The sequence below is a fragment of the Ictidomys tridecemlineatus genome, chromosome 13, assembly GCF_052094955.1.
Source record: "Ictidomys tridecemlineatus isolate mIctTri1 chromosome 13, mIctTri1.hap1, whole genome shotgun sequence".
Classification (NCBI taxonomy): domain Eukaryota; kingdom Metazoa; phylum Chordata; class Mammalia; order Rodentia; family Sciuridae; genus Ictidomys; species Ictidomys tridecemlineatus.
This window is the reverse complement of record NC_135489.1, coordinates 38,535,154-38,548,405: the sequence shown is the minus strand read 5'-3', so window position 1 is coordinate 38,548,405 and position 13,252 is coordinate 38,535,154. Positions and strand designations below refer to the sequence as shown.

Here is a 13,252-nt window from a genome sequence, read left to right as displayed (position 1 = left end):
AAGTATAAAATTATTTGTTGATATTTTTTGCTGTGACTTTATAGAAGGTGGACTCTTTCAAGGTCAACACCTAATAGAAAGGTATTACCTATTTTCAACTCTTAAGAATTAAATAATTATTTTTTAAAAACTCTTTATTTAAATGAATTTAATCTTGTTTAATTTCATCATTTATTTTAATCTTTTTTCTCTTGTTGAGAGTATCAAATGTTGTGAGTTTTTTTTAACTAAAAACATTTTAATCTATTTACAGATTAAATTCTATCGTATGAGACATCATTATAAATCTTGTAAGAAGTATCAGGATGAATATGGTGTTTCTTCTATTATTCCAAACTTTCAGATATCTCAAGATTCAGTAGGGAATAGGTAAGCAACTTTTCTTCTTAAAAGTATAATTTTTATAATTGAAATGGGAATTGTTTGAGGAACTAGGATTTTTTTTTATCATTTGTATTTTTAAAGTAAAATATACTATTAAAACATTTTCCTTCAAAATTTTTGATAAAAATGAAAAAGTTACTTGAAAAGTAAGTTTTATTTTAGTGATATAAAATATTTAAATTTTGGTGTCTTTTTTTTTTTTTTTTAATTTTGAACTGGGGATTGAACTGAGGGGCACTCTACCACTGAGCCTTATACCAGTTTTTTATTTTGAGACGGGGTCTTAAATAAATTGCTGAGACTGGTATCAAACTTGAGTCCTACTGCCTCAACCTCCAAAATCGCTAGAAGCAAAACTTTAAAATTAAAAACTGTTTTTTGGTGTTTTTTTTTTTAAATGCTACTGATACAGTATTCAAAGCTTAGATGCAGGTTCACTTTGTTTTTATGATTATTGTCACTGGAAAAGATAACTTCCTACAAAAAAGGAAGGAGATATGTCATAAGTTCAAATTACTAAAATTTTTAGTTCTATTCACTAAATATCAAAAAGGCTTTTATTGAAATTTTCACCTTCCCTGATAAAAACTGTTAAAAGTCAACCAGAAATTGTTATATTTTCAAAGGGAACATTCAAAATTCATTGATTTTATTTATGTAGGAGATTTTTTTAACTGATTAGAAAGACCTGTTACCAAGTTGAGTTTGAGTGTTTTTTAAACAATACAGAGGTAGTCTCTCTGTATTACCCACACTGGCCTCCAGCTCTTGGGTCCAAGCAGTCCTTCTGTTTCAGCCTCCTGAGTAACTAGAAATACAAGTGTGCCCCACTTGAGATTTTCTAAAAATAAGTGTCACATACTGATTTTGGTCACAAAAATCATACAGTGTTTCCTTAATAATTGTATTCTTCATAGTTTGAGTTTATTTTAAAGAGCAATTTTTTTAGTGTTTTTGTTGTTAAAATGCCACCTTTACTGGAACAGATTAATATGTCAATATATGCAAAATATTCTTAAAAGTTTTTTATCGGGCTGGGGTTGTGGGGCAGTAGAACTGCGCTTGTAAGACCTAGATTTGATCCTCAGCATCACATAAAAATAAATAAATAAAATAAAGGTATTGTGTCCAACTACAACTAAAAAATAAATATATTTTTTTAAAATCTTCTATTTGGGTATGTAATTCAACTATGTGTGGAGAGGTGGTTATCTTCACAGAGGGTGCCTTTTCATTGAGTACACATTGTTATATGCAACTTTATTTTGAAAAATTTTAAAAAGACCATCTGTTAGGTAGGTGATACACTATTGTTTGTCTTTTATAAAAGAAAATTGAATAGTAAGGTTTTTTTGTTGTTGTTGTTTTTGTTTTTTTAAGTTCAACAACCCTTAAGTTTAGGGTTGAGATACAGAGCAAACCTCTTTAGGACTGCTACCTATCTCTTTACTATTAAGATTTCTACTTTTGAAGGACCTTGCTTTTATAAAATTGACCAAATGGGTGAAATTCTCTCTCACACAAGTGGCAATCCATATGGCATGTCCATTCTTCCTTTATGATTTCTCTAATATTTTATATGACACATGACTGACAAGTGAAGAGAAGATATCAAGATGTTGTATATATTAAATATTAGTGAAGTTTGGGAGTCAAATATAAGTGTAGTAAATAAGTATTTTCTTAAGCCTACTCCGTTTTGGAGGCCACAACCTTAAACAGTGTCCTACCACATGTCAAAAAGTTGATGAATTTTTGAAGTCTATCCATGTTTAAAATCTTACTGGTAGAAGTAGAGGAGTAGGATTTAAGGTAATTCAAAATTGTCTAATCTGTACTTTTGTGACTGCATATTAATATTAAAAGACATGAATAAGAACCTAATAAGCAGTTCTGTCTTAATTTGTTTGAAAAGTAATTACCATAATTATTGTATGTTCAGAACATTTGAAATTTATACTTTAAAAAAAATTCAGACTGGTTGTTTTTCATTAACAGTTCAAGTTAACAAATCCCTGATGGTTTTATTACTTGAGGTTTTAACCATTTTCCCCCTGTGCTTATTAAGTAATAGGAGTGAAACATCCACATCTGATAACACAGAAACTTACCAAGAGAATACAAGGTAAGCTTTTAAAAAATTTTGCTAATTTAGCAGGTAATATCCATTACTTTATTAAATAATAAATTTGTAAAATAAATTTTTTATTTACTTAAATCATTTGCTTTAGTGCTAGAGGTTGGTAGTTTAAGAAATAAACAGTATAATTTTTGTTTTTAATAATTTCATTAAATTCAGAAAGTTTAGCTATTCTCTTTGACTATGGTTAGATTTCTTCCAAGCATGATTCATATAGAGTTTTCAATGTTGAATTGTTCCTTGCTGACTTTGAGAGGTATCAAAACCTAATAATGCTTGATCCTCAGACTATTTTGAAGTGCTTTATTCTAGTGATCAATGTGTCTTTTTGCTTTATCTGTAAATTTTGTATGTTTAATTCCTAGGACCTGGATTATATTAAAGATATAATTTATTATTATTATTTTTACTGAGGATTTAACCCTGGCATGCTTTACCACTGAGCCCTAGCCCACTTCTTTTTATTTTTTATTTTGAAACAGGGTTTTTTCTAAGTTGCTCATGGCTGGTCTCAAAGATGAAATTCTACTGCTTCAACCTTCTGAGTTAATGAGATTACAGGCATGGGCCTTTGTGCCTGGCTAAAGATATAATTTTGGTAGAAATCTTAGAAGTTTTAAATTTTAGCATCAGACACTGGTGCATGCCTATAATCCCAATGACTCAGGAGGCTGAGGAGGATCACAAGTTCAAAGCCAACCTCTGCAGCTTAGTGAGGCCCTAAAAAAATTTTCAAGGAACACAAGAATGACATCTATTAGCTTCATATTAATGATTGATTCTAAAAATTTGGACTTATCTACTTAAAAAAAGCTAAGTCTTTTTGTTATTGTTTTGATCTAAGCAGACTTCATGAAAAAAATTTGATACTATTTCTATTAACTGAGATTGTTTGAGAAGTTCTGTTCTAGATCATTTATTGAAAACATTTTGAAAATGTGAGAATCCATCAATAGTCCAATGATTATAACTTTAAAAAATAAGCTCACATTAGTCAAAATATAATAGAGCTCATTTTTTTTTGTTATGGTATTGAATTAAATATGCTTCATTTACAATTGTTTTGTAGTTCTGGGAATCCCACCTTTAAGTGTCCCTTGTGTCAAGAGTCAAATTTTACTAGACAGCGTTTACTTGATCACTGTAACAGTAACCACCTATTTCAGATAGTTCCTGTGGTAAGTACATGTTTAAGATAGTCTTCTGCTTAAAGTATGCTGCTCCATTTATTTTACTTTACATATGCAAAAGGGAAGGCCACTGATATAAATTAGGATGTAGAGCATTATCAGTAAGGTAGATTTTTGTCAACAAACAATTGATAAATCAAATTTTATTTGAGCCAAAATGAGATGTTTAGAAATCCAAGGGATATGCTTATTGTGAGATAGGATAGGACAGCCTGGAGAAGAGTAAAGTGATGAATGAGGTGAACAGGAAATTCATTGTTAAACAGTGACAGAACCTAAATCTATTGGGTCCTTTCAGTTTCTTTCTCTATAGGATGTAGATGACAGGGTCCAAGCAGGTGGATTTGTTGAAAGAATAAACCCAACAGGTATTTTTTAAAAAATATTTATTTTTTAGTTGTAGTTGAACTCAATATCTTTATTTATTTTTTTTATGTGGTGCTGAGGATCGAACCCAGGGCCTCGCATGTGCTAGGCGAGTGCTCTACTGCTAAGCTACAACCTCAGCCCCCCAGCAGGTATTTTAAATTCTAAACCTTTGCAGAATCTGATACATGAATGCATAAAGCAAGGAAGGAAAAGAACCATACTTTCTTTTTGATGCATACAAATCTTTTTGATGTCATTTTGAGGGTGAGTTAGAAAGTGATGAGACCTTTTCAGTGAATGAAGAAAATAAAAAGAGTAGCAGTGTGCAGGATTCCAACATTGTGTTAATGGTCTCAGAACAGCTTATTTTGAACACAGTTAATAAGTGATTTTAACTGTGGATAATGGAATAGGACGAACAGAACTGGAAGAGATATTTCTTTTTTAGCTAAGCTTTTTTTTTTGTGTGTGTGGTCCTGGGGATTAAAACCAGGGCTTTGTGCATGCAAGGCAAGCACTCTTCCAACTGAACTCTCTCTATATATATCCCTGCCCATAAGCATTTTGATATGTAAACATTCCTTCAGAAATAAAAATAGGAGGAAAGTTTATCAGTAAAAACTTGTGGATATTTTTAAGCTTAGTGGATTACTAGAAAAATTTGTGAAAAAAGCATGTCCCAGTAACTATCGAGAATTCCTTCAAACTCTTGCATACCTACTTTGCTTTTTTAGAATGGGGTCAGTTTCTGTTAAATAATAATGCCAAGAAGTCTTCAGGAAATCTCATATATAAGAAATTACACTTAGTTTTATATTGAATTAGCAATTTTTATTCATTTCTGCTTAGTAGTCACTCTATTGTAAGCTTTGACTAGAGTCCAGTTACAAAAGTTCTTTTTTATATTATTTAGTATGTCATCCATTTGCTTTTAAAGATGTACTTCATTAAAATTTTAAGAATGCAATTTAAACTTCATAATTCACATAATTTTCATTTTACATATAAATGAAGCTAATAATATCATGGTATTGTGTAGATCAAATGAGATTATTTACTACATAGGCAATTAATGATAACTATCATTACTATTGGTGTTTTTATAGACTCTGTGTTTCTATTGAAATAATGTGTAATTGGAAATTAAGTAATAGAATATAAAAGGTCTCTTATTGTATTAGTGCATTTTTTAAGGTACTTTGGGAAATGATCTAGTTATGAAATCTGGCCTTTAGAAATGTTTTTCATCAAGGGCTAGAAGTGTAGTTTGGTGGTAGAAGGCTTCCCTAGCAGGCTTGAAGCCCTGGGTTGGATACCCAGCATCATTAAAATAAAAGGAAATACTTTTCAGATATTTCAGTTTTTTTTCCAGAGCACTGAAGTACAGCAAATATTGCAATAAAACAAGTCACACAAAATATTTGATTTTCCATTGTATATAAAAGCTTATTATTATGTGTTTACTGTGTTAAAATAAAAAACAATGTGCATAGCTTAGTTAAAAAATCATTTTTTGCAAAAAAAGTGTTAGCAGATATTATTTGAACTTTTGGAAAAATGGTGCCAATAAAAGTTGCTTAAACCTTACATTATATAAAGTTTGATTGTTTTCATAATTTTTTTTATATAAAACAATCTGTTTTTCATAGACATGTCCTATTTGTGTGTCTCTTCCTTGGGGAGATCCTAGCCAGATTACTAGAAATTTCGTTAGTCATCTAAATCAAAGACATCAGTTTGATTATGGAGAATTTGTGGTAAGTAAATTCTTTAATAAAGTACTATTTAAATATTCAACTTAAATTATTTTTTTCAATCTAGACTTGGGGTTTTGTTTGTTTCTTTTGTACTAGGGATTGAACATAAGACATTCTACCACTGAACTACATTTCCAGCCCTTTTTAGTTTTTGTTTTGAGATGGTCTCACTAAAAGTTGCCAAGGCTGGTCTCAAACTTGAATTCCTCCTGTGTTGCTGGAATTTCAAACATGCATCTCCATTCCTGGCTAGACTTGAATTTGAGTCAAGCTGTTGTACCATATTGGTTAGATATATAGCAAGTTCTTTTATTTTTGCTAATAACATTGGCAAACTTTTAGATTATAGATATACTACTTGAGGTACAATTGGTACAACATATGAAAGGATACATTTATCATATACTATAAGTTGTTGTTAAACCTACTATTAGAGATATTAGAGATTTCTCCACATCTAGCACATGAAACTTTTTTTTTTTTTTTAATGGAGGAGCTTAAGTATCAGGCAAAGCCAGGTTGATTACTTGAGAAAGTGAGCAATGAAGTTACATAATTTAAAAATGGCTCCTTAAAGCAAAACTGTGGGGTTAATTTCTCTTTCCTGAATGTGTCATAGTTTTTTAAAATTAATTAATGACTTCTGTGTTAAATGTGACATTGCATTTTATTCATCTTCAGAGTAATTGAGACATTATTTAATTCAGCATTAATCCTGACAAAAAAATGACTATTTTCTAGTTTAGGTAATAAAACCAGACATGTACCGTTCTCACAGGGGTTGTGAACAAAATTTACATTTTTCTTTTTTCTCCAGTTTTGAAATTATATAACCCCTCCCTCATCCCCCACCCCCAGCCCTGCTGCCCCCATATCTTCAGTATTAGAGATTGAAACCAAGGGTGCTGTACTAATGAGCTCCATCCCCTGTTCATTTTTAATTTAAGAGGGTTCTGCTAAGTTGCTCAGGCTGATATTGAAAATGTGATCCTCCTGCTTCAGACTGCTGAGTCTCTAGGTGTGAGCCACTGCATCCAGCTGAAATTGCACTCTTGATAAATGGGTTTTTGGTTGTGTTTTTGAGGAAATGGCATTTTTGGTGGCCCTTTCAAAACAATTCAGATGTACATAAAAATCACTGTTTCATTAGCAATTTTATGAAGTACTTGTAGATTATTATTCTCATCCTAGAAAAGGTTACTATGTCTGGAAGACTGTTTGGAAAAATGAAAATCTGTTTAGTGAGCTACTTTTGGTCTAATTGTTTTATTGTTTTACCTTGCTATTGAAAACTATGATTTTAATTATTCGATGCTGTTATTTCTTTGGGCAAATTTATCACTTATGATTGTCGGTTATAATTAAGCATAGTTTTGATTAATGATTGATTGGAAATATATATTTCATTCTCTGTTGATCTTATTAGTCCTAAATAATTTACAGTTGAACTTAATTTTAATTAAAGCTTAAGTATTTAGATCTTTTAATATTTTATCTATTTTTTTCACACTGGAATTTGAACTTGGGGGTGCTTTACCACAGAGCTACATGCACAGCCCTTTTTTATATTTTACTTTTATTTTGAGATAGTATCTCACTAAGTTGCCCAGGCTAGCTTCAAGCTTGTGATCTCCCCACCTCAGCCTCCTGAGTTGCTGAGATTACGGATAGGTGCCATCAAATCCATCTTAATCTTATATTTTAAAGTATACTATGTATTGTACACAAATTGTCCTGAATGTAATGTACATCAAGATCAGTAATATATTGGATAAATGTGGAATAGTTGAGTATTTTCTTATTGACTACTTAATGTTTTTTTTTTTGTGTGTGTGTGTGTGTGTATGTGTGTGTTCTAGAATCTTCAGCTAGATGAGGAAACCCAATATCAAACTGCTGTTGAAGAATCTTTTCAAGTAAACATCTGAAGCCTGTAGACATCTCTACATCTTTGTACCTGCAAGTGCCATCTTTAAGGGGAAAACTACACGAAGTCACCGTTTCAGTAACTTGATGTGTATATTAATAAAAGTAATTCAGTCTATTGTTTTAAATTTTTTAATTGAAAAATAAAGGTTGGGCCACCTAAAAACTTCATCTTCTTGACAAGTTAAAAAATGAAAGTTATGACATTACTTTAAAAGCATAAAAAGGATTATATCTCAGTAATGTAGTGAAAAGGGAATCCCTGTTGTACTCTTATCTTTTTTTATATTACATATTTTTGAATTTTTCATTTTTATTATGTTGCTTTTGAAATTTGGTGCAGTTTTTCCTATTTATTGTACACAGGTATCACACAGTAGCAAATTCTGAAAGACGTGATTGATATAAACGTAACAAATCTGAGCCCGTTGTCAGAGTTGCAGAATGAAAACTTGAAGTGCTAAATGGAAGAATCCAAAGGAAATTTTTTAAACACAGATTATAGCTGAAGTATTCAACTATAAGAAAATTGTATTTATATAACATTTAGTATTTTTGAAAACTAGTGAGATTTCTTTAATAATTTTAACTCTTTAAAAGTTCATTGCAAAGACATTTCCTTTTTGCTATTAGAAGGAAATATCAAGAAAAAAATTTATTTATTTGGGGCAATTGGTAATTCAATCTTGTTTGTTTGACCAATTTGTAAGCTGAAATACCAAGCTGAATAACAATTGTTTTGCCACAGAATTTTCAATAGCCAGTGTTTCTCATTAGCTGAGATGAAACTAGAAACTTTCAGTTGGTGATATATTCTACAGATATACTTAAATGAGAAATTTAAAGAAATTCAAAGCTAAAGATATATATGTACATATACTTTTGTATGTATATACATAACATACATATACATATATATCTTTGCAGTTTGTCAGGTTATACAGAACTTTTATTAAGGATTTAAAAATGAACAAGCAATATAGGATTAAATTATCTGATTTGATTAAAATTTTGTATATCACCAAATTTTTTTTAAAAGTAACAAATGCTAAGTTATATAAGTTGGTTGCTATGACACCTTACAAATTGAGTTTACACACAATTACCTATTTATATGGTGCTCATTTGTTATTCTCAAAAATAATGCGTGACTATGAGGGTAGTGAAAATAGATTTTACCAGCCACAGTTTCACTACTTCATAGTCAAAACTAAGTTTTTTCTTAATATTGGGAATCATAAAGTATTTTGTAGAAGGGCCAAATCACAGAAAAAAAAAAAGGATAAAGTAAATTCACTGACATTCCATACTAATACACAATGTTTATGCTTTCTTTAAAATTACTAAAAGATCAAAATCTCAGAAGTAGTTTGCTGCTAATATATACATATATTGTATAAAAAGGTATATTTTGGTTTTCTTAAAACCCTTGTTGACTTTTCTACAGTGAACATTTTTTTAAACTTGATTTAATAAAAATGTTAATTTTAGAAGTGAAGTTTTGTAAAAACCTTTTTCAGTCAAACAGCAATGACTTTATTTATAGATAGTAATAACAATCACACAGAAAGCCATACATCTTAATGCCTTTGTTCTGTTATTCTAAGAGTAATGTTTACTGTATGCTTTAACATTTTTTTCTGCAGCTAACATGAGTGTAATTTTAGGAACAGCAGGATGAGTTCTTTTTAAAGATACTTTCGACCATAGTTTTTTTTCCAGTTTAAAGCAATAATTTAGTAGTTTCTTTCAAAGTTTAATGTGTTTGGTGTATGTCAACTTAAACCATTCTGAAATTTGCAAACTTCTTTAAAGGAAAATTGTTGGTAGAGATCATCTTGATGAAATTGTATTTTGAAGTTTTGTGAATGAGTTAAATATTAATAGTCTTGTGTGTTTTACATATAAGCTTTTTCATAAGGAAAATATTGACTTTGGTATTTGCTTTTCTCTGGGAATTCAAGTATAGAAATAATTGTTTAAAATAGCCCCTCCATTTGTCACTGGGTTGGAAGTAGGGATAAACCTGTACACATTTAATTCATGGAAATTAAGTTCATGGGAAAAGGTTCTTATTTTAAATAATTTGTCAGGATAAAGGAGGGAAGCTATTAATACTGATACCTAAATTTCACAATACCACTTAGGAAAGCCTTTTCTTTAAACAAATTACAGTTTATGTTGTTCGTTTAAACAGAGTCTTATTTGAGATGTATTGCTTTATTTTTCAATTAAAAGTGGTTTTCTCCTACTGTGTGTTTAATGAAAATTTTATCCAGAGGCAAATATAACATCTAACTCACCCTGAAAGACACATAGATGATAACCCATTTTGTACTTTTTAAAAAAGTGAGTAGGCAAAAGTTATCACATACTGTTGAATTTAACTTTATAAACCTTTCATCTATTTTAAATGTTAATAAATACATTATAAAGCTATTTTATGAAGTGTCTAGGTCATCTAGCAAGATTTTTTAAGCCCTGATAGGCAGAAAGCTAGTTAATTGGTTAATTAAATACCTCCTTCCCTCGCACCCCCCCCATCCTCCCCCCCAGTCCCTTCCCCTGCTCTACAGGTTTCCCTTCCATGAGATCTTCCTCAGTTCCCCCCTTTTTTTCTCTGGTTTCCACATGAGAGAAAACATACAACCACTGACTTTATTTTTGTTTTTTAAAGATAGAGTGAGAGAGAGAATTTTTTTTTAATATCTATTTTTTAGTTCTCGGCAGACACAACATCTTTTTTTGTATGTGGTGCTGAGGATCGAACCCGGGCCGCATGCATGCCAGGCGAGCGCACTGCCTCTTGAGCCACATCCCCAGCCCTTGACTTTATTTTTAAAATATTTATTTTAGTTGTAGTTGAGCACAATATGTTTATTTTTATGTGGTGCTGAGGATCGAACCCAGAGCCTCACATGTGCTAGGTGAGCCCTCTACCACTGAGCTACATCCTCAGCCCAACCCTTGAGAGTCTAGCTTATTTTGCTTAACATGATGATCTCTCATTTCATTCATTTTCTTGCAAATGATAATTTCATTCTTTGTAGCTGAATAGAACTCCATGATGTTTGTGTATATTTTCTATGGATACTTAGGCTGGTCTCTGTGTCTTCTATTCATCTGTGTGGCTATTTATGCTGGTCCCATGCTATTCCACAACTTGGTTATTGTGAGTTGAGTTGCTATACCTGTGGATATGCATGTATCCCTTATAATATGCTGATGCTGACTTTAAATCGTTGGATAATACCAACAACTGATACAGTATAAGGTATAGCTGGTATGGTGGTTTCATTCCTAGTCTAAGCACTAATTTACATTCCCACCAATAGTGTATAACAGTTTATTTTCCCCTGTATTCTCGCCAGAATTGATTGTTGCTTAAATTCTTGATGGTTGGCATTTTCACTGGAATGAGATGAAATCTCAGGGTAGTTTTGATTTACATTTCCATAATTGCTAAAGATGTTGAATATTTTTTCATTTATGTTGATCATTTGCTTTCCTTTTTATGTCAATTTAGTTCATTTTGATAATTTATTGGTTGGGTTATTATTTTTGGTGGGAAGTTTTTTTTTTAGTTCTTTATGTATTTTGGATATTAATCCTCTGTTGAAAGAGTATCTGGCAAAGAGTTTCTCCCCTTCTGTAGGCTGTCTACACTATTGATTACTTTGTTGTGCAGAAGCTTTTAAATTTAATGCTATGTCATTTATTGTTAGTATTATTTCCTGAGCTTTAGAGTCCTATTGAAGAAATCATTGCCTGCACCTATATGCTGGAAGGTGATTCTATGTTTTCTTCTAGGAATTATAAAGTTTTTGCTTTAATTTCTAGCACTCTCACCAATAGAAAAGAAGAAGTAAAATGATCACTGTTTGCATATGACATGATCCTATACTTAGAAGCGCTCTCACCATTTTGAATTGACTTTTGTGCTGAGTAAAAGGATCTAGTTTTGTTCTTCTATATATGGATATCCAGTTTTCCCAGTACCATTTGTTTTAAAAAGCACTTGTCAATGTACTTATTTGGTGTTTTTGTCAAGAATCAGTTGACTGTATCTGCATGGGTTTGTCTCTGTGTCTTCTATTCTATTGGTCTGTGTGGCTATTTATGTCGGTACCATGCTATTTTAATATAATTTGTATAATCATTTGTAGCATAGTTTGAAATCTGGTATTATAATTCTCTTTCTCAAAATTGCTTTGACTATTCTGGGTCATTTTTTCTTCTACATGAATTTTTTTTTTTTTTTATAACAAGATTGAACTCAGGGGTGCTTAGCCACTGAGCCACATCCTTAACCATTTTTTTTCTTTTTTTTTTTTTGTATTTAGAGATAGGTTGCTTAGGACCTCACTAAGTTGCTGAGGATTGAATTCGGAGATCCTCCTGCTCAACCTCCCTAGCCAGTGGTATTACAGGCATGCATCACTACACCTGGTAGCACTTTTTGTTGTTGTTGTTGTTGTTTTTTTTTTTTTTTTGAAGAATGTCATTGATATTTTGATGGGGATTGCATTGAATCTGCATAGGGCTTTTGATAATATGGCCATTTTAACAATATTAATTCTGCTTAGCCGTTAGTAGTTTTCATCTTCTTTTTTAGTTCTGTAATTTTCATTGTAGAGGTCTTAGCCGTTAGTAGTTTTCATCTCTTTTTAGTGTTCTGTAATTTTCATCGTAGAGGTCTTTCACCTTTGATTAGATTTATTCCTAAGTTTTGTTTGTTTTAAAGGCTATTGTGAATGGGATTGTTTTACTGATTTGTTTCTCAATGATTTCATTATTGTTGTATAGAAAAGCGGTTGATTTTAGTATTTGATTTTTATATCCTGCTACTTTGCTCCATTTGCTTATCAGCTTTAGAAGTCTACTGGTAGAGCTTTTAGGATCTTCTAAGTATAGGATCATGTCATATGCAAACAGTGATAATTTTACTTTTTTAAATTTGTATCCCTTTAATATTCTTCTTTTGTCTAATTGCTGTGGCTGAGGTTTCAAGTACTATATTGGGAAGGAGTGCTGAGGGTAGACATCATTATCTTGTTCCTGATTTTAGAGGAAATGCTTTTAGTTTTTCCCTAATCAGTATTGTGTTGGCTTTGTGTTTGTTGTATATGGCCTTTATGATGTTGAGATAAGTTCCTTTTATATAGTTTCTTCAATGTTTTTATCGTGAATGGGTACTGCATATATTGAGATGACATGACTTTGTCCTTGGTTATATTATGTGATGTATTATATTTATTAATTTGTGTATATTGAACTATTCTTGCATTCCTTAAATGAAACTCTTGATCATAGTACTATGATGTGGTGTTATATTCTATTTGCTAATACTTTATTAAGGATTTTTACATATGTGTTCATCAGGGATATTTGTCTAGTTTTTTTTTTTTTTGACATAGCCTCTGGTTTTGATATCAGTGTGATACTAGCTTCATGGAAAGAAAATTTGGAAGTGTTTCCTTTCTTTA

General features: G+C 31.1%; 1 protein-coding gene across 4 annotated transcripts in view; it reads left to right on the top strand.

The window, feature by feature from the left end:
- Positions 1 to 10,017, top strand: part of Rnf138 (ring finger protein 138) — a 32,167-nt gene extending 22,150 nt beyond the window's left edge. For 2 of the 4 annotated variants that reach the window (XM_005337451.5, XM_021734655.3), the window contains 5 exons: positions 254 to 369; positions 2,453 to 2,509; positions 3,594 to 3,702; positions 5,733 to 5,840; positions 7,700 to 10,017. In XM_005337451.5, coding sequence (XP_005337508.1) covers positions 254 to 369; positions 2,453 to 2,509; positions 3,594 to 3,702; positions 5,733 to 5,840; positions 7,700 to 7,768 — 459 coding nt within the window. In that variant the 3' untranslated portion in view covers positions 7,769 to 10,017. Of the gene's footprint in view, positions 1 to 253; positions 370 to 2,452; positions 2,510 to 3,593; positions 3,703 to 4,160; positions 4,233 to 5,732; positions 5,841 to 7,699 lie in introns of all 4 variants that reach the window. The other 2 variants (XM_078030211.1, XM_013363844.4) reach the window with 2 other exon arrangements.
- The last annotated feature ends 3,235 nt before the right edge of the window (positions 10,018 to 13,252 follow it).